This window comes from Lytechinus pictus, unplaced genomic scaffold (assembly GCF_037042905.1).
Source record: "Lytechinus pictus isolate F3 Inbred unplaced genomic scaffold, Lp3.0 scaffold_20, whole genome shotgun sequence".
Lineage (NCBI taxonomy): Eukaryota > Metazoa > Echinodermata > Echinoidea > Temnopleuroida > Toxopneustidae > Lytechinus > Lytechinus pictus.
Genome location: NW_026974141.1, coordinates 12041605 through 12063510, shown reverse-complemented (window position 1 = coordinate 12063510; position 21906 = coordinate 12041605). Strand labels below are relative to the sequence as shown.

Sequence of the window (21906 nt, the reverse complement as noted above, 5' to 3'; positions counted from 1 at the left end):
TCACCAGTTCAAAAACTCTGATTAGAATTTTAGTTATTATTATTTATAATAGTGGAGCTCAGAAAGTTGAAAAAAATACATTCTTTCAATATTGCTTTAATAATATATAACTATGAAATCATATTTGGATACTTTAATGGCAACGTATGCACCAATGAGAATTAACTTCAATTTGTGTTACATATAGGTACAGTGAGACGGTAATATGTTGTGTAAGAAATACCTATAATTCCAGGACATAAAATGTTTATCATACAAAAATAAACCAGATACTACAATGAGTAATGCAGTTCAATTTGGATTTTATTCGCTCAAGATTCGATAATACATTTCGGTTATGGTCGATAAATGATAATGGAACGGCTTTTAACTTTGGAAGGCTAACTTGGTGATGAGGATAACTTCAGTGTGAAAGGCGTATTGCATCGTGAACATTCTCGTGGAAGACATTCTGATCACCTAGTATCTCTTTGTAGGTACAGGTGAGACCAGAATTATTCTCTTGATGACAATGAATAGAAATAGATCTTGTTATCTATAATGTTGTTACAACTCTCTCATGAAGATAGCACCCTCACGATACTTGCTCAACCAAAATACAGTGACAATACATCTAGAATTCAAATTATCGCCATGACTGATAGATGATTTGGAATATTATCAATCATTAACATCCCATTATATTTTTTAGTTGCGTTGTTTAGTCATTTCTCAAAAAGAAAATAATTGAAGGATATGACCTTTTCTGCACGTCATCAGTGCTTGTTCCGGAAAAGAAAGACCCCCGTATTCTTACATGGCTTAAAACAGCCTATACACTACAGTTACCCCACGTTTACATTATTATCGATATGGAATTCAACCTATTGCAACATGTGCAGGAAGTAGCGTTTTATAATAAAAGTAATTTCATGTTATTTTTACCGTGTCATTTATCAATTTCAGGATAAGTCAAACACGCAGATGGTCATTTTCAAAGAAAATTGAACAGTTTATTTTTTTTCTTAATTTTGTGTTTCATAACTCTGCTTCGTTGCTGCTTGGAGCGGGCCGCCACCTGAAAAAAAACATATGGACACAAAGTTTTAAACTTTAAATCATATAGGCCGACGTGTACGCATCGGTTAAACATGAATTCAAATTAGAGGATCATGGGTTGGAGCTTCATAAGAGAATGAACATCAGAGACATTAAATATAAATTCCAGTTGTAGTAACGATTTTAAAATGAGTTCGTACAGAATCCAATGAAATGACCACCAAAGTGTCTGTTTGTATAAATGAAAAATATGCACCAAAGGTTTCTGGAAGAAATTGTGTAATTGCTGAGAAATTAGCAAATAAGCACGGGATTCGGGTCAAGCGTCGGGCCGACATTCAAAGCAATAATAATGCACTGTCCCACGTGCGCTTATCTGTGTTGGTGATCTTCAGTGTGAACATTTTTCAGCGTAGATTTCAAGATTTCACAAAGTTCAGTTTATGTAACTGTACCAGATTTAGTTCCTCGATGATATAGTGACAATTAAGCTTGGTTTCACACACTTTCTCGTGTAATCAGTGTTTACTGCAACTACGTTCATTTACCTTTAATCTCTACTTGACCACTCTCCAACCAGGATTTTAATTAAGAAGGCCTATACAATACACACTAAGAAATGCGGGTTCAATTTTACGCCCCTAGGGGTGCACAGGCTTGTCCCTATACGAGTTCCCCTAGCGGTGCACACTCCAAATAGGGGTGTACAGTGTGCACCCCTACACGTCTACCCCTTAGGGTGCATAATGTACCCCCACCTAAAATAACAAAGTGTGGCGTAAGTGCATTGTTATTTCGGGTAATCTTCGATCACAAATCAACTTTATCTATACCATACGTCTATCAGCGAGACTGGTGGGGTGCACGAAAAGAGTACACGGGTGTACAACAGACACGGACTCTCGCATAAGAGCTAACTTGCACCTCGATTGTCTTAAGGGGTGTACGCACGTATCGTACACCCCATTTGTACCGGGATTTCTTAGTGTGTACATGTGGAAACAAATGAAGTGCACTTATGAAGTCTATTTCAGCTGGACAGCTATTTAAAAAAAATCCCCACCCCAGTGCATGGCACGAACGTCCCTTGAAGAATATGGTAAGTTATATGTTTAACGTGGTCACTCTCCAGCCAGGGGCTATATGGGCCTAAGTGTAGCCTGAAAAGAAGGAGGCCTATGCCTAGTAACTTGTGTTCTATTTCGGGATTAAGTTTGGTATCTTTTGCTTGAATGTTCCCAAAGGTTTCGAAAAGGAACATAATGAATTATACTCACCACTCATTATCCGACGTAGAGAAGTTTATTAGGGCTATTAGTTCCTACATCAGTAATCGTATTGGAAGTAGCATCAGCAAGCATATCAGAAGTGCTTTTGCTGTAAAGGGCAATGGCACCTGTAAATTTTAAGTGAAGACAGGTCAATGAATTAAGGAGGCGTCATCCAGATATAAATATATTTTCTAATTACTGGTCGAACACAGAATACAGTACGCATTTGTAATTTAGGTGCCTACCAACGATTGTTCTTATCATTGTTATCATTGTTACCGTAAATTGGTGTTATTATTATTCATACTGCCATAAGTATAGAAGTATTAGTAGTAGTAGTAATAGTAGTAGTAGTAGTAGTAATAGTAGTAGTAGTAGTACTTCTACTACTACTACTACTTCTAATACTTCTAATATTACTGCTGCTGCTGCTACCACTAGTCGTACTATAGTTATTAGTATTTATCACTACTTTCAGACTGTGACGTCATTTCCCAAATAGTATATACTATTTGGAATATTGGAAAATGCTTTCACAAAAGCAATGTCATTGTCAAAATAGTATGTCATGGAATGTCGATAATGCAACATTCTAAACTAGTTCAAAACACCCTAATCACCTGGAACTCAACCAATCACAAAATAAAAACATTTGATACATTTAGCAGCTTAATGACATTAATATTGCGCTCTGATTGGTCATTGAGACCACACACCCACCAAAATCCTAACGGTGGCTCTCCAAGGTCACACTAATCATGTCGTAATCTTTTCAAATTACCCATGAGTTTTGTTTTGTAAACATTATTCAGCCAGTCAGAACTCTGGATTTTATGCTACTAAAAAATGTAAGAAATCTCGTTTTGTATCTTGATGGAAAAGCTTGCTTCTGACCCATCTAAAAAGTGCCAAATACCAAGAGTGATATTGAAGAAAGTACAGAGTATGAGCTTTCTGGTGATATGAATAGTACTTGTGCCCAAAACAAAAGGTTTGCACGATTTGCAAGAGAAAACAGGGGAAGAAAATTCTGTTTAAGCTATTTTTCCGACCTGAAATTCACTTATTTATCAAAATATTTCATTCGAAAAAATAACCAACATAAAAAAGGAACATTTACTCTTTCTTTTGGACAAGAATAAACGATTTTCATGGAGGTAAAGTTGTTACAAGTTTTAAGAAAGAAATCTTCACAATTCACAAGAATTTGCAGGGAGTTGAATTTATTCACAATAGGATTTGGATAAATCTTGCTCCATTTGCTCATCAGCATCGGGACCTGCAGTCTGACTGGAATGGAAAAACGTGGGGCTTACCAGCAACATGAGGACAGGCCATCGAAGTTCCACTGATGGTATTGGTTGCTGAATCAGACGTATGCCAGGTAGACGTGATAGAAGAACCTGGAGCAAAGATGTCCACGCAGCTGCCGTAGTTGGAGAAATAGGAACGAGAGTCGCTACTATCTGTAGCTCCAACTGTGATTGCCTGAAATTTTGAATTCCCAAAAAATTCACTGGAATTTAAAACGAAGATGGCAATATACTTAACATATATACTAAGGATCATAACATGTAGAAAAATTTAATTGTGCACGATGGAAAAGTGTGCTACGCTATAACTTCTTTTAACCCGAAACAAGAGCGAGCTATCAACAAAGTGAAACTTTCCTCTTTTCGAACACTTGCCTGTTAACATCCTGATAATTCAGAGTAAAAGTTGTGCTAATGTTAATTTGCTTTATATATATATATATATATATATATATATAGGTTCAAACAAAGAAAAGTATAAAAACTCCGTGGACAGTAATATTTTAACGAATTTTCGCCCATAGGGCTTTGTCAAGTTATGACAAATTTATTAGATTGCGTCAAAATAATGCATCATAAAAATGCGCGGTATCCAAGCAGTGAGCAAAAGCGCACAAAGGATGACGAAAAGGATACGTCATAAAGGGGAAACGAAAGAAGACAGTAGGAGAAGTAGATAGAGAGAAAATGAGAGAGAGCGCGTGAGAGAAAGAAGAAGAGAGAGTGGGTGAGAAGGAGGGAGATAAGGAAGAAAGAAAAAAAGAGAGAAGAAAAAAGAAAAAGAAAGAGAACAGGAAAGAAAGACAAGGAAGAGAAGGTAAAAGAAAAATAAAAAAAAGAAGAAAACAAATATCCACGTCAAACGAAATGAGTGGAAAGAAACATTGAGAGAGAAAGAAAGAAAGAAAGAAAGAGCGGGCGAGAAGGAGGGAGATAGGGGAGAAAGAAAGAAAAAAGAAAAGGAAAAAGAAAAGGAAAGAGAAAAGGAAAGAAAGGAAGAGTGGGTAAAAGAAAAATAAAAAGAAAGAAAAAGAAGAAGAAAGGAAATATCTACGTCAGACGAAATGAGTGGAAAGAAACATTGAGTCCATTGGGTTGGAGACATCCAAGGCGATGGATAATCTTCTCTTCCAAAAGCTTTCTGTCCTCATCACTTCCTTTGCAAGATAGAATTCCGAAGATCTTCATATCATCTATGGTGTGTCCAGGCAAATTGAAGTGACGGGCCACAGGAAGACCTTGAGTGTTGAGTCTAACGGACCTTAGGTGTTCAGTAGCACTGTCGGCCATCCTACGCTTGGTTTCCCCGATATAGATCAAGTCACAGCGAGAGCAGACGATGGCATAAATCAGGTTGGTGGTGGTACAGGTAAAATCTTCCCTTATTTCCCACGTGCCATTCGGCCCCTTCAGCAAAGTGCAATCAGAAACAAAACGGCACGTGTTGCACCTACGTCTCCTGCAAGATGTTGTTCCTTGCCGCTGGGATTGATTGACTGCAAGTGGTTTCATTCTTGAGTGAACGAGTAAGTCCCTCAAACTCTTGTCTTTTTTGTAGGCAACAATGGGTGGTTCGTTGAATATCCTCTTCACTTCAGGGTCTCTTTCAAGGATAGAGGTATTGCTCATGACGTTGGAGACGAGTTTGACTGTCTGGGGGTGGTAAGCCATCACTAGAGGTACCCTCTTGGTTTTTTGACGAGTTCTCTCCTGAAGAGCTTGCTGACGTGTCAACTTGGAGGCATTGCGTACAGCACTTGCGATAACATCTTCCGGGTAACCCCTTCTGCGAAAGAAAGAGATCATTTCCTTCGCTTTGTCAAGGTAATCATCATCGCTGCTGCACAATCGGCGAAGTCTTGTCAGTTGAGAATAAGGTATCGACCGTTTGCAGTTGGGTGGATGTGATGATTCATAGTTCAGGTAACAGTGCGCATCGGTCTTCTTGTAGTGTACGCTGGTGGTAATGCCAGTGCCCTCAATACGAAGGTTGATATCCAAGAAAGGGACAGTCTGATCTGATATATTATGCGTGAATCGAAGGGATGGATGGTAGTTATTGAAATACTCAATGAAGGAAGTCAAATCTTCCATAGAGCATGTTGCAACACCAACGAAGTCATCAATGTATCTCTTCAGCAGGAGTGGCTTAGGACCTTGGTAGTTGTTGAGAAGTTCCTCTTCTACGAAGCCCACAAAGAGACATGCATAAGAAGGACCCATTTTTGTGCCCATAGCCACACCTTTCTTTTGTACATAGAATTCATCTTCGAACTGGAAGGATGATAACTTAAGTACGAGTTCAGTAAGTCGAAGGATGGTTGGGTCATCGGGACGATCATCTGATGGAAACTTCCTTAGGAAATGCTGTATGGCACGCAGACCCTCTTCCATGGGGATATTGGTGTATAACGAAGCAACATCCATCGTAAAGAGATACCGGTCTCCGTCGGCTGGGAGTGTGACAGATTCCAAAATACGAAGGGCATCTGAAGAGTCCTTGACGTACGTCTTGAGCATAGATACGATAGGTGTGAAAATGCCATCCAGGTATTTACTTATTAGCTCAGTAGGGCAACCTATCGTTGAAACTATCGGTCTGCCAGGGTTACCCTCCTTGTGAATTTTGGGCAGGAGGTAGAATACAGGGCTGTGAGGATTCCTTTGGCAAAGGTTGCGTGCAGAAGGAGGAAGGGCTTCATTCTCAACAAGGTCATCAATGGTGTCTTTTACTTTCTTCTGATGCTCTTCTGTGAGATCTTTTTCGACTCTCTGGTAAAACTCAGTATTGTTGAGCTGTCGCTGAGCTTCACTGATGTACAAGTCACGCCGCCAGACAACAACTGCCCCACCCTTGTCCGCTGGTTTTATGACGTATGAGTTGTTGTTACGTAGTGATTTAAGAGCATCCTGTTCAGACTCGGTCATGTTGGAACAAGTGTGCCGAGAGTTCATGTTGAGAGCACCGAGGTCACTTCTACACTTATCGATGAAAAGATCCAGATTAGCATTTTGTCCCTCCAGAGGAGTCCAAGATGAACGCTTAGGTTGTAGTGATTCAAATGTAGGAGGAGTCATTACGTTGCTGACTGGTTGTGATTCTTCCTCTTTATCTTTAGCAAAATGAGCCTTCAGTCTCATCCGACGTGCGAAGCTTTCAAAGTCTCGTCGTAGCTCAAATTCATCAACTGACTTTTGTCTTGGAACAAACGTGAGACCCCTTGACAGAAGTGCCCGTTCTCCGTCAGTCAATGGGAGATCCTCGGGAATGGTTACCACAAGACTCTTACTCCTATAATATATTGGCGCAGAAACAGTCATGACGAGATGCATGTTCACCTATTTTCCGATGTAGTCGTGAATATGTACCTAACCCCACAGAAATATGAAGAGAAAACCAACCAGTATACGATTCAATTAATGATTTGCGTATAATGACCATCAAATCAGACCTCACCAATATGTAGACATTGTAGTCGAGAAAATCGAAGCGAATAATAAACTACATTACGTTTTGTTGCAAATACCAATCATGATTCGTCAAAGACGCATTTATGTTTCAATAGCCTTCTTTAATTTTGGAATAACCGATGGTACTTAATGGGGGGGGGGGGGGGGACGCAACAATAGCGCGTCTCCCCAAACACAAAAGATAATCCTCTGCTCCGCCGCCAATGGACATGGTAACTGCATATACACACTTAAAATGTTGTGCAACATACTGTCCACTGTGTTGGGTAATGTATGTTGGTAATATGTTGGTAATATACTCTGGGCAATTATTATCCAATGGAGCAAATTCATTACCCAATTATTAGTTTTTATTACCCAATTTGGACAGATTTTAACCAATGGTTGTGTGGACAGTTAGTTGCCCAGGGTTGGTTAATAGTTTGGCATTTTTGCCCAACTATTTTAAGTGTGTACATGTTAACACGGGAATTCAATCCAAATAAAAGAATATTTTCAAGGGAAGAGAAAGATGAAAGACTGAACAATATCGGACAAACAATAAGAGAGTTTTGAGTTGTTAAAAGTTGTAAAAATTGGGAATCGCTATAGGCCTACGCATGGGGACTTCAAATTGGCTTGAGACTTTTAAAATTATGATATCATAATGTCATAAGGCAAGGACCACGCTTCCTTTATCTCCAATACATAAAATGACTAAAATGGAATTAAGAATTGATTTACTTCAGATTATATTTTTTTATAAGGACATTATGTAATATGCTACCCTGGTTGTAATTCGATTACAGCCCCAAGAGATTAAGTACTCGGGATTAAATCACAATTCCCTGATAATTAAGTACATGATTCCTACCACATGTCATAATTTCCTTACACAGTTGCCAACTCCAAATGGACATAATAGTCTTATGGATCCAAATTTTAAAACAGCCTAACTTCGTTATTGCCTCTCTGATTTCTTCCAAATTTCATGATTTTGATTATTTTTTACCCCTCTCAAAAATCCGATGACCATGGTTGGATTGCCTTTTAAATAGAATGAGGAGTGTATAGGTACATAAATTAGGCCCCTTTCCAGAATTTGTTTCCGACCATAATTATTCCAGCAAAGAAAATAAATCGAGGTTTCTGATTTCTACAGGGGGTATACTCGTCATGGTCGTAGGAAAACAAAAGTACGAACAATGCAAGGGTTATACGCTTGATGTATCCCTTGTTCACTCTTGGGTCTTGGATAATGGTTGAACTTACCGTCGAAGCACGTGCAGGAGAGGAGAAGCAGGCATTGGCATCATCATTACCAGCAGCCACGGCGGTTGGAACTCCTGAAGAAACAAGTTGCTCGACAGCAGTGTCTAAAGCTGTTGAGATCCCTCCTCCCAGCGACATTGAGGCAACGTCAGAGTTTCCGCTATAGTACTTTACATAATCCACCCCTGGGTGACAAAAAAACGTTTCTAACGCTTAAATTTGTGTCGTGGGGAAAACTTAGAAGTTATTTGGAAGGGGGGAAAAAGACTGATCTCAATATTACATTCGTTTGCTCTGATAAACAAACTAATTTGAACACACTCTCAAACAGCATTACCAAAGCCTTACTTTGTCAAGAGATTGTAGTACATGTAGATGACTTTTTTATTGATGAAAAGGTACGAATTCATTTATCAAATCTAGATCTGGAGCTCACTGATGTAGTTATATACACTTAAAATGTTGGAAAACATACTGTCTACTCTACTCTGATGGGTAATGTATGTTGGTAATATATATATATATATACACACACACACACACATACACACCCTCACACACCCTCACACACACACACACCCTCACACACACACACACACACACACACACACACACACACACACATATATATATATATATATAGCAACCTATGTTTTCATTTTGCAATTTGTGAAACTTTCATTAAAGGACAAGTCCACCCCACCAAAAAGTTAATTTGAATAAAAGGAGAAAAATCCAACAAGCAAAACACTGAAAATTTCATCAAAATCGGATGTAAAATAAGAAAGTTGTGACATTTTAAAGTTTTTCTTAATTTCACAAAAACAGTTTTATACACATCCTGGACGGTATGCAAATTGGCAGACTGATGACGTCACCCACTCACTATTTCTTTTGTATTTTATCATATGAAATATGAAAAATTCAAATTTTCTCCCCATTGTCATGTGAAACAAAATTTTATTACTCCCTGAACATGTGGAATTACCATTATTTTAACAGTTTATGGTTAAGTCAAGTTGGTCCTGATTGTCAAATCTGTAAAAATTGAAATATTGTATAATTCAAACAAAAAAAACCAAAAGAAATAGTGAGTGATGGACATCATCGACTCTCTCATTTGCATATCGCTGAGTTGTGCGTTTAACTGTTTTGTGAAAAATAAGCAAAACTTAAAAACGTCATAACTTTCTTATTTTACATCCGATTTTGATGAAATTTGTTGCGTTATGTTTGTTTTATTTTTCTTTATCGATTCAAATCAACAATTTTCTGGGTTGGACTTGGCCTTTAAGAACGAGATAGAATACGGTAGGCATCCTACTTTACTACCACAATAGTTTGTAATTACGGGTATGTCTTATTCATTTATATAATTATTATTTAGTCGAATTAGTTATTTGTTATTGATTAATTAATTCATTCATTTGTCTAATGAGATATGGAATATATTCAACTTAATGATAATTCATTGATGTGTAAGACGAACTTGGATGTTTTATCTCCTTATATTTTTCAGACGCTTCTAACGAAGTCTTAATAAAGACGAAAGCTAAAGCTAAGAATGGTGGCCTGCGTCATCTTTAGAGTTGGCCTCATCTCATTATATACATATATATATATTCTGGGCAATTATTATCGAATTGAGCAACTTTATTACCCAATTATCAGTTTTTATTACGCAATTTGGGCAGATAGTTGTGTAAACAGTGTATTGCCCAGGGTTGGTTAAAAAATTGGCATTTTTTGCTTAACTATTTTAAGAGTGTACGAATTAAGGCGATGGGGTAGGAAAGGGCTGGTTTTGTATTAATCCATTATTATACAACTCGTACAAAGATTCTTGCTATTCGATTGGTTGAAAGCCTTTCAATATTTGATCTATTTTGTGTTATACAACTCATACAAAGATTCTTGTATTTTGATTGGTTGAAAGCCATTCAACATTTGATCAATTTTGTGATGCATGCAAATTTTATTTTCCATTGCACGGCGATCGTGCATTTTCTATTTTTCCATTGCACTATAGAGCTTTCTTCTTCAGTGTGTACCACTAACCATGTGTGTGTACGTACATTTTGTATGTGTGTTTGTTTGCGCGCATCGAAGTAAGCGCATCAACAAGGCTGACTGTGCACATTCAGGTTCATGAATCAAAGTGCGTCAAAAAAGAATTAAAACAATTAGCTGCTTTCATACACCGAGAAAATAAAAATGTTTTCAGAGAAACTGAATTTTCCCGAGGGAATTTTCAGACAAAGGCAAAATATGTCTTAATTCCATCTGCTTTTGTTGACTTTTTCTTCTCTATTGTCAAATAACAAAATCTGGAAAAGTCATTGTATAAACCAAATGATGCAGTCTTCATTCGTCCATTATGTGACCTATCCACACTCGTTGAGGCTGTGTTCACCCCATTGCACTCAGCCTAACGGCTCCGTGCAATGAATTGAACAAAGCCTCAACTCGCGTGAGGATAGATCGCCTAATGAACTCATGTGCATGCATCATTTGTATATGTCTTGGATTGTGCTGTATTGGATTAAACAAATTATTAAGGTATTGTATTGGTGTATAACTATCACATCAATAATCTTTTGTCGTCAACACTTTGGATGTAATTCCTGATAGCTTACCTGAGATAACACCGCTATTGGTACCCGATCCTAGACAGCCTAAGACTTTGACTCCCTTGATGTTTACATCCTTCGCGACACCATAGGTAGTGGAGCCAACTGTCCCAGCGCAGTGGGTTCCATGCCCGTTACAATCCGTCTGTAAAATCAAGAAAATAAAAAGCACTTTTTACACACTCGTCAGAAATATGAAATAAATTTGATTTCTTGCAGTAAACTAAGAAAAAAGGAACGTGGGGACATGACATCATCGGTCCATTTATTTTCTATCCATTTCGACATGCATTAACTTGAGGATTTTCCGCTGGGAATGTACTTTACTTATTCAAATAACATTGTTTTAGTTTCTTGAGGAAACTAAATTTTGTATGTGAAGTTTGCATACACCCTTATTTAAAGCAAAGCAAATTTAGAATTATTATTTTATGGTTGATTCGCGTGACCACATTTGCTATATTCCCTCTGTTCTTGTCGTCATTTGTAAACGGTTATTAGCGTTCGAAACTTGGAACACAATTTTTTTCTACTGCCATTAATTTTGTGTAAAATTCGGGTTATTGACAAAAAGTACATATATATATATTTATATATATAAATATATAATATATAAATATATAAATATATATATATATATATATATTTATATATATATATATATATACAATTCGGGTTATTGACAAAAAGTACATATATATATATATCTGGAATATTTGAGCATTCTTTGACTATTCTTCATTTAGTTTGATTATTATTTTCTTTCCGTGACGGGGGACATACTTCGTTATTTCATCGTATATATATATATATATATATCGAGAAAGGCCAGTACATTTTTTGCGTCGATTCGTCCTCATTTCATTGACCAGATCCTTAGAATGGTCATGGACCTATTTGTAATAGGTCCATGGAATGATAAATATATTCTATTCCATGGTGTACATGGAAAAGATCCTCGCTTGGCAATAAAATGCTTTGGTGTTAACAACAAGGAGATAAAGAAGAACAATTTGAAATCCGCTTGAATATTAAGTATAGGCCAACAGTTCTACGATAGTATTTCTCAAAAGACATTAGGGAGTATTCGCTCGTCGACGTACGGAGGATTTTAGAACAGAGAAAATGTATTATCAAATCCCCTTCATGACAACCATTGACCTATAACAAACAAAGAGGCTTTTGCCAAAAATTGTTAATCAAAACAGCTGTTTAGTTCTTGCTATTCAGCAATTGACATATATGCAATTTTCCAGCTCTGTAATGAAGGACGAATCTGCCGTTCCGGATCACCAATTTTCGACAAAGGCCTCTCAGGTGTTCATTGTCATTTGACGGGCAGTTTCATCTCTTCTTGAATTTCCGTATGTCGCTAAGCAAAGACTCCCTATTATTGGACATGTTGGATGACTGTAGTACTTACATTTGAACCAGATGCGTAGTTTACAACTTGGGTAGCACGACCACCAAAGTCATTGTGGGTATCCTTTACGCCGGTATCGATTACCCACACAGTATATCCGTTTCCAGTGCCTGTGATTGAGAGAGAAATCATATTCAATACATTCATCATCATCGTCGTCGTCATCATCATTATCGCCATCACCATAATGTAATCACGGCCATCGATCATGTCGAGATTATCACCAAAATTGGTGTAACGGTAATCTGAAAGGTGTGTGTATGTGGGGGGGGGGGGCAAGACGATGTAAAGATGGTACCGCTTGTTTACTCTTTTGGTTGTTGTCTTCCTTCATGGTTCTTGACCTTTTCCAGTTTTCGTGATCATCTAAATGGTCTCTTCTATATCAAATCTTTTATCTTCCTTACTGGAGACACATTTGTATTATCTGTATAAGTTTCATTATTATGTACAATAAGAAATGTGAATTGAGAACAGTCCTGATGGGTGTAGCTTTAATCAAGGTTCCCAAGAGCTATCTTCCTTTTTTTCCTTCTGGTGAAGCCGAAAAGTGTCTGACCGGAATCGCATCAGGCTCCCCAGCTTCTGTTTCTATACGCCTAGGTCCAGCTGGGTCACGTTGGCTTATGTCATGTCTTTGTCGGTCTGCGGTGTATCAGACACCAGTTTCAAAAGAGCCACGAACCTGTCTCTGTGGTCTAGTGGTCAAGTTGCAGGCAGTGTTTGCATCCCGACAGAAACACCCCCCGAGAGAGAGAGAGAGAGAGAGAGAGAGAGAGAGAGAAAGAGAAATGTCCAAATGGGTAGAGAGGTCTTGGGAACCTTCATCAGGGCTAAGCCCACCATTCTTCTATACTCACATTTCAAAATAAAAAAAGAAACATTTGCCAAACGATTAGAAAGAGAATAATGATAATAATAAAAAAACTAGAGTTTGTGCCAACGTTCCCTCAGGGCTAAATCGACCCATTTTGAAATTTTGTCAAGGTTGAGAAATATTTCCGCTGGGAATCGAACACGAGCCTTTTGGGTTGATGATCGCCAATGCCTTTTACCACTAGACCACGAGACGTGAGTCTGTGGTTACGGTAAGTCCTCTTGTCTACGAACGGAAAAATCATCGTCTACTAGCCCTTTTCTATTTTGGTGGCAGATAAGGTTTGAGACGATTTTGAGATAATTGTGTTCAAAGTTTGGATGTAATTTCAGACACTCGTAGCAAAAAAAAAAACAATTTCAGAATGCTGAAAAAGAAATATACGAATTCAAAAACAAATTCAAAGAACGAACGAAAGAAATATATTACCCCTTGGACTATAGTCATTGTCAAGAGCGAGACTCCTTTGGTCGATACGGTCAAGACCCCACGTAACCTGAGTACGGTAGACGCCGTCCTGTTCAACGTACTCAACGGCGCGAAGCCTACGAACCTGTGTCAAAGATATTCGAGGTGGAAAACGGAGATAAATATTGCATGATATCGTATCTATTTCATTGACAAAAACTTCAAAGTTTATATTGAAGATAAAGATAACCAGTCTCGGGCAATCAAGAGTGAAGTGATCCGATATGCATGTACCTAACTTGTTTAAGATACCATACTCACCCCTCTTTACATGGTGATGTCATAGTGGTTTTCGCGATGCAGTTCAACAACCCCCATTTCCTAGTATTAGCACCGTCTGAGATTCTTTCACTCCTCTATTTTCCTTTAATTTCCGTCCTTCCTATAGTGTCCGTCCGAATTACCTTTCATAGTATTACAATAGGTGTTTGGTAGGGCGAAATCGGAAAATACAGGAATATTCTTCTTCCCAATCTTCATTAGAAGTCTTCCCATTGCTTAGACTATAATCTACAGGGAGGCTACACAGCTTTTGCCTAAGTTGACTTTATTACTCTGATGGAAAGGTATAAACGACAAAAGCAAAAGCCGTAGCTTTCGCCTCGATTATAAGAAGAACAGAAGAGAGAAATAAGAACAGGAAAACAAAAGAGGGAAGAAGAAAATAAAAGAGATTTCTGGGTGGACTAACACTATATTACCATGTAATGAATTGAGAAGAATAACGTCACATATAGGTCGTTTTTGCAGCACCCCCTCCGAAATACCCCAGCACCAACCCCTGGATAGTGTAAGTCGGGGGAGGGGGTGGATAGGAGGCTTTAGTCTGCTCCCTTTGCCCTGAATTTGTGAACAATCAGTATGTTTCAACGAGCAATGCCCCCTCGTCTGCTCTATGTGAAAGTCGAGATGCGGTATGAGCTTTAAGGACGTTCCACAGTTAAAGTGAAATCCATGTCATTTTCACCAAACTTTGCACATAGATACTTTAGAACCTTAATATTCGAAATATGCAAAAATTAACATAGGTCCATGTGCTTGATTTTTTTGCTATAGAGCTTCAAAGTTCACCCAAATTGATGTTCTTAAGAATTGCGCATTTAAAAGAATCTAGCATTTTTAGACCGCCCAAGATTCCTACAATGAGTTTAAACCTCTATTACTCAGTCAAAATACATGAAAAAGTCATCAAATTTTGCAAGAGAGTTAATAATTGTATCGTTAGAATCTATTTATAGTACTATTTGTTTGCAATTGTAAGTTTAACAGCACTGTCAGTTCTTAAAAATGGCGTAAAAGATAACAAAATCCCAATCTAAAAAATGTAAACTTTCAGTAACAAACTACAAACGTACAATAAATGCTGCACTTTATTCAAAATCCATGTCATTTTCACCAAAATTTGCAGAGTTGTAGAGGAAGGTATACCTAAGAGGTACAAACATTAAAACATGGGGGTTCATGTGCTTGTTTTTAAACTATCAGCATTTTTAATAGAGCAAATGTGCTTTTTAAAACACCAAAAATGCGCCGAATGCTTTGTATCTATGTGAAGAAAAAATCAAAACCACTCTACCATTTTATTTAAACTCGGGGTAATATTCGTGATTCTTGGTAGCACTGCAGAGTAAAGTATTTTGAAATTGTAGAGAATTTTTTTTTAATGGTCCATGAAATAATTCCCTTATTTAGCTTCATGAAATAACGCATCGGATCTGCAGTTAAGTGCAGAAGATGAGAAAAATCAGCTCATACCCGCAGCTAATTAATCACCTGTTCATCCATTGTGACGTCAGCGCGCAGAGTGTAAACTATGCGCAGATCATAATGCGCACAAACATAACTGTGGAACGTCCTTAAGCGGGAGGCGTTCACCTGCTTGCTCGATTACTTGAGGGGGATTTTTTGCAGTTATTTTGGTGAGGGATGATCATTTTTTAATTGAAGTCGTAAAAATAGGACATGGTATACTCTCTCATCTTAAGGCAGCATTAGGACCAATTCATAATTGCGTATTGACACGTAAGCAAACTTCAGTACCTTGCCAATTTGGTACATAATGGTAAAGGGAGACCAACAAAAAATGAACTACACCTGCGGGTGTTTCACATATAGTAAAGTTTGATTTACAATCACACGTAGATGCCGACGTACATATAGTATGCAATCTTATTCAGTAATACCGCGGTAGCATGGGTCATCTTACTATGATTTGACCAATGCGGTGCAGTCAGTCCGCAAGCCCCTGTGTTAATGAGCAAATGAGCAAGATTTATCCAAGTCCTCTCGTGGCTGAATTCATGTCCCTGCAAAATCTCGTGAATTGTGAGACTTTCTTTCTCAAAGAATTTAACCACTTTCTCCTTGAGTAATATTGATTATTTTTGTACCATGGGCAAGAGTTAATGTTACTCTTTTATATTGGTCATTTCTTTTGAATGAAATATTTTGATAAATAAGTGAATTTTGTACCTGAAAAGATGCATCAAACATAATTTTCTTCCTCTGTTTTCACTTGCAAATTGTGCAACATTTTGTGTTTTAGGCACCAACATTATTTATATCATCAGAAAGCTCAAACTCTATACTTTCTTACAATGTCACTCTTGATATGTGGCATCTTTTAGATGGGTCAGCAGCCAGCTTTATCCATCAAGATGCAAGACGAGATTTCTGAAATTTCTGAGTAACATAAAATCCAGAGTTCTGATTGGCTGAATACTGTTTTCAAAACAAACAGGCGCGGGTAATTTGAAGAGATTACCACATGGTGAGTGTGACCTTGCAGAGGCCCAGTGTGGGGAACATTGGAATTTGCGTGGGTGTGTGGCTCTATGACCAATCAGAGCGCAGTATTCTTGTTTTTGAGCTGCAAAATGTACTTGGCCTATGAAAAGCTGGCTGCTGACCCATCTAAAATACATCTTCTTATTAAAATTATATCATATTAAAGCTTAGATCTTCAGCTTTATCATAATCTAAAAATCATTTGTGCCCAAACAGAAATTAAGTGTGAAAACAACAACTTTTGTTGCTTGAAAAAAATATTTTGTTTCATGTTTTAGATCAAAAGTTTTTCCTATATTACAACATTCTTTTAAAACTCCAAACACATGACCTGAAAAAATGATTCTTCTTCTTTACAAAGATACCAAAAACATGAAATTTGGTCAATATTTAGAGCAGCAATGGCCGAATAAAAAGAGGTGTTTTGGTTCACACCAAGCTCATTAACTATGCAAAAACCCTCTAGTCATGAATATCACTTTGATAAAAGAAGCAACTTTTTCAGGGCTTGCGGACTGACTGGGTGATGTCTTTTGTACCGCACGCAACAGAGAATTTAAGTGTGACTCAAAATCACACTTGAATAGTTGCGAAACAACCCCCCTCTGAATGGATCGGATTGAATTGAAAAATAAATGAAATGAAAAAAGATGGACATTGTAATAGACAAATAACTCACAATGTCGAGGACCTCATCGGAGAGCTCGGCAGCGAAGCCGTGTAGGACGTGTCTGAAAAGATTACCTACTTTTCCACCAGAGAGACGAACGGTAGAAGCAATTTCATCGATGTTGAAATCGTCCTGTAATAAAGCAGTTTGTTAAAAGTTGGGATGGATTCTTGTGTAAACTGTAGTCCACGGCTATGGGAAACAGGGGTGCACCCCGCAATTTTCTTTGCACCCCCCTGATCCCTGCACCTCTGGAAATTAGGTTGATATGCTATAATGTAGAATTTTCACGCAAAGTAATACATTTGGGAGCGAAAACCATAATTTTATTAAATCAAAAATCACTATTTGCTAGTCAAGTTAATTTGGCCAAAATTATTTTGACTTCATCTAGAAGTGAAAACTTTTCTATTTTGGTTGTCAAATTATCTAACAAACCAGAACTCTCTCCGAAAATCGTTCCCAGGTTCCTGTTGTGATCTTGTCAAAGTGAAAGGAGAACTACTTTTTGTAAGGAGCAGAAACAGTTGTAGGAGACAGTTGCGTTTAAAAGCATCAAAAGAATTCAAACCCAAACCCAAAATGTTTTCGATTACAACGCTCAATGGGCCTCTGATTATTACTACTTATAACTGGCTACGGAAAACGTTATACTTACACGGAGCTTGATGATGTACTTTCCTGGGATGGGCTCAGAGTTCTCGAGCAGAGGGGCCAACTCGGCCGTGGCAGCAGCCACAAACATGAGGGCTAGGAAGACATGCATCGTGTCTGAAACCAACACAAATTTGAACGTTTCTCTTTAGTGAACCAAGAATAGAGACAAATGTGATATGATATGACGCAAAATGGTAATACAGATGCCTATCAAGTGATTGGTTAGACTCCATCATGTGACCAGCCCAAGCGTGCTAACAATGAAAATAACTCTAGCTTAGCCCGTGATTGGCATAGAGTAGGCAGAGAGCCTAATTATACCTATTGTACTGGTAAAGAAGCACGACAGATTTAAGAACGTAGAAAAATGTATTGTCAGATGCCCCTCATGACAAGGCACAACCACGAAGTCTTTGTCGAAAATTGGTGAATCAAAACAGCAGTTACGTCCTGTTCAAAAGACATATTTGCCAATTTTCGTCAGCTCCGAAAGTTTTAGAACGAAACAGCTGTTCAGGTTCCCCAATTTTCAACAAAGACCTCTCAGCTTATTTGTAATTGGACGGTCATTTTTAATACATTTTCAGTGTTCTTAAGTCTATCCCGGCTGCACTTGCAAAAAAAACTCCATGGCGCATCTTTTTCTACATTATACATTTCTTATACTTTTACTGGGTAAGTGTCAAACGAGTTTCAACCAAGCAAAGGCGTTTTATTACATAATGGTAAATATGATTTATTTCGAAGTACATGTAGTTTCGATTAGGTGTGAAATCGATTAAAAACATCTTCACACGTTGGACAAAGTGTGCAAGAAATTGTATTTCGTTGAAAGTTGCAATTTATGTTTATTCTTTCTACGCATTCTCGCAGGTTTAACGAAGCAAGGAGTTGGTGACCTTATCTAATGGAACCTTCTTATAAAACGAGAAGTATATATAAATATATATATGTATGTATATATATATATATATATATATATATATATATATATATATATATAAACCGTAGTCGGGCATTAGTAAATTACATACTCTACCCCCAAAGTTACCGTTGGACAGACAATTATATCGATGCAACATGGATAAATATATTTAAATTTTTTTGATTTAAACGGACAAAAACAGTTTCATTTGTGTCTGGACATCTACCCCGTCCCATTAAGTACATTGCAATCAAAGCGCTCAATTCTTGGTTGAAATACCTTAACCATGTTAACAGTGTTCCCGAAGGTCTTGTCCTTTCCCAAGTCATCACTTTCAGTTTTACGCTGACCATCAAACAGAAAAAGATGCAATTGGGACTGCCTATTGACGTCTCTAGACTAATGACAAGAAACCTTTCTGACTTAAAAAAAATATACCTAAATAAAGCTACTGTCCTTCTGAATGATCAGAAGCCGTCAACTCACCAGGTTCTGGACGTCAAAGCAGTGTTGATTTGGAAGAGAGCTTCTTCAATATCAGTACCACTTTCAGTTTTACGCTGACCATCAAACAGAAAGAGATGCAATTGGGACTGCCTATTGACGTCTCTAGACTAATGACAAGAAACCTTTCTGACTAAAAAAATATACCTAAATAAAACTACTGTCCTTCTGTATGATCAGAAGCCGTCAACTCACCAGGTTCTGGACGTCAAAGCAGTGTTGATTTGGAAGAGAGCTTCTTCAATATCAGTACCACTTTCAGTTTTACGCTGACCATCAAACAGAAAGAGATGCAATTGGGACTGCCTATTGACGTCTCTAGACTAATGACAAGAAACCTTTCTGACTAAAAAAATATACCTAAATAAAACTACTGTCCTTCTGTATGATCAGAAGCCGTCAACTCACCAGGTTCTGGACGTCAAAGCAGTGTTGATTTGGAAGAGAGCTTCTTCAATATCAGTACCACTTTCAGTTTTACGCTGACCATCAAACAGAAAAAGATGCAATTGGGACTGCCTATTGACGTCTCTAGACTAATGACAAGAAACCTTTCTGACTAAAAAAATATACCTAAATAAAACTACTGTCCTTCTGTATGATCAGAAGCCGTCAACTCACCAGGTTCTGGACGTCAAAGCAGTGTTGATTTGGAAGAGAGCTTCTGGAGGTCTTCGGAATGAGGATCTAGAAGAGAGCTAGAAGGTCTTCAGAGTGATGATCTTGTTGAGCACTGATCAGATCTGATGATGAGCTAGGCTGGATGAGCTGTATTTAAGTCTTCCTGAAGCAACAGATGTAACTTTCTCAAGAAGTGCGTGATGCGTCAACGAGGGCAAAGGACGAAGAAACCTCGTGATGAAACAACTACGCACGTAAGCAAGATCTTTTATTTCTATTGTCATTCTTTTTAGTTTTATTAAAATCTAAACTGCACCACAGGCAAGATCTTTTATTTTCTGTAAACATTATCTCAACCTGATAAGCTCCTAAACTGCACCACAAGCAAGATCTTTTAATCTTTATTAAATATGACTTTATATTTCATAACTTCCCAAATTCAAACAAAAATAATGACTTTCGAGTCAATGACCCGTAAGTGCCTAAACTGCAGTACAAGAAAGATCTTTAATTCTTATTATCTCATATTTCACAATTTCCTAACTGCAGCTATAAGCATGATAAGCAATAACTTTCGGGGGGGGGGGTGTTACTCTGTCAGCTCCTTAACTCCGGTATAATCGAGATGCTTTATTTCTGTAAATTGCCTATGTCCTATGTGATATGGACAAAAACTGCAGCAAAGCTATATATTTTGATATTATAATATATAAATAATAACAATAATAATAATTAAAAAAAAATAATATATAAATATTTGAATGACATATGTTACTAATTTCATATTCAAGCACTACCCTATATGGCCCGTATTTAGTTTAAAATCTTGTTTACAGTTGTGGTTGAACTTCATTTATGGATGGCCAATTATGGCATGCAGTATCTCTCTAACAGAAGGGTGCAAATTCGTCAGTACATTTGGTGCCCAATCCATTTTGAACTGTCTGGGAATAATATCTCGAACAGTTTCCTTCCCCCATTCAACCCATCAGAACAGAATACAGTAAAAATAGGAAATATACAATGTAAAATAGGCTGACATTTTGGCTTCCCATAATTTCATCACAGATTTAGATTATAGTTTAAGTTGACTTCAGAAACTGGGCCTCTTTCAGTAGTCTGCTTCCCTTACTGCTAAAGCAGTGTAAAGTGCATATATAGAAAGCAAAATATGCAGGTTCTTTTAATACATTAGTACTTCTTTAGAGAAATCCTGAATTGAACATGATTTGGCTTGAGAACAAAAACATTGATATTGTGCATTGGTGTCATTTGGGATGTTGGTGTGAGGGCGCTCCATTATTGCTACGTGGTGGGAGAGAGCAGGCCAAAAGTTCGATGGCCCTACAGCCTGTTAGGTGTCTACGGAATAAAAACGGATTTTTTTCCTATCATGATTGTGAAGCAAGCGCACGGTGTCCTAGAAGTAAATGGTTATCAGCCAATGTGTAATTTGTGAGCGAGTGAGGAAATTGGTATTACAAAAATCAAATTTTGTGATAGATTTTTACATGATATTCAGAAAATAATACCATATGTCAACTTTCTCTATTTCTTTTTCTCTTTTTTTCTTGGTCGGGATTTTAATATTCATTTTATTATCATTATTTTAATTTTTATTTTTTTATATTTATTATTATTATTATTATTATTATTATTATTATTATTATTTTTTTTTTTTTTTTTTGGGGGGGGGGGGGGCAAGAGCCCCTCCCCCAAGCCCCCCATCTGTATGCTACTGCATCTGATTGTTGCTTTTTGGCATTGTCCTCCACGCCACACACACACACATGAAGTTTGAAAAGTAACCGTTTTGCGGCACCTGAAGATGATCAGATAGTGTTAAATGGTTGTCAAAAAGCTACTATAGGGGAAGGAGATATTGAATGTATTACCAGTAATCGATTTGATTGAAAATATGAAATTTATATGGATTTACATTCAAATAATAACCCTTGGCTAAATTTGAAAGCAAAATGAAGTATCAGAATAGTGTAGAA

At 37.5% G+C, this 21906-nt stretch overlaps 1 protein-coding gene across 2 annotated transcripts; it reads right to left on the bottom strand.

Moving 5' to 3' along the window:
* Positions 1–286: 286 nt before the first annotated feature.
* Positions 287–20017, bottom strand: LOC129283423 (aqualysin-1-like). 2 transcript variants are annotated; one of them, XM_064115029.1, is made up of 10 exons: positions 19907–20017; positions 17858–17970; positions 17209–17331; positions 13704–13827; positions 12398–12507; positions 10981–11119; positions 8345–8529; positions 3626–3797; positions 2316–2434; positions 287–1057 (listed from the first exon to the last, which is right to left on the bottom strand). In XM_064115029.1, exons 2-9 carry the CDS (start codon positions 17963–17965, stop codon positions 2322–2324), a joined length of 1074 nt encoding a protein of 357 aa, XP_063971099.1. In that variant the 5' UTR covers positions 17966–17970; positions 19907–20017; the 3' UTR covers positions 287–1057; positions 2316–2321. The 2 variants fall into 2 exon arrangements, with proteins under 2 accessions (XP_063971099.1, XP_054775233.2); XM_054919258.2 differs by lacking the exon at positions 19907–20017 and having other exon boundaries at positions 17858–18044.
* Positions 20018–21906: the final 1889 nt, after the last annotated feature.

Coding starts and splice junctions, on each gene's coding strand:
- LOC129283423 (XM_064115029.1), bottom strand. CDS start 17,965: ATGCATGTCTTCCTAGCCCTCATGTTTGTGGCTGCTGCCACGGCCGAG. Junction 8,530..10,980: donor CAATAGCGGTGTTATCTCAG/GTAAGCTATCAG, acceptor TTTGTCACCCAG/GGGTGGATTATGTAAAGTAC. Junction 2,435..3,625: donor GGCCTGTCCTCATGTTGCTG/GTAAGCCCCACG, acceptor TAAAATTTACAG/GTGCCATTGCCCTTTACAGC.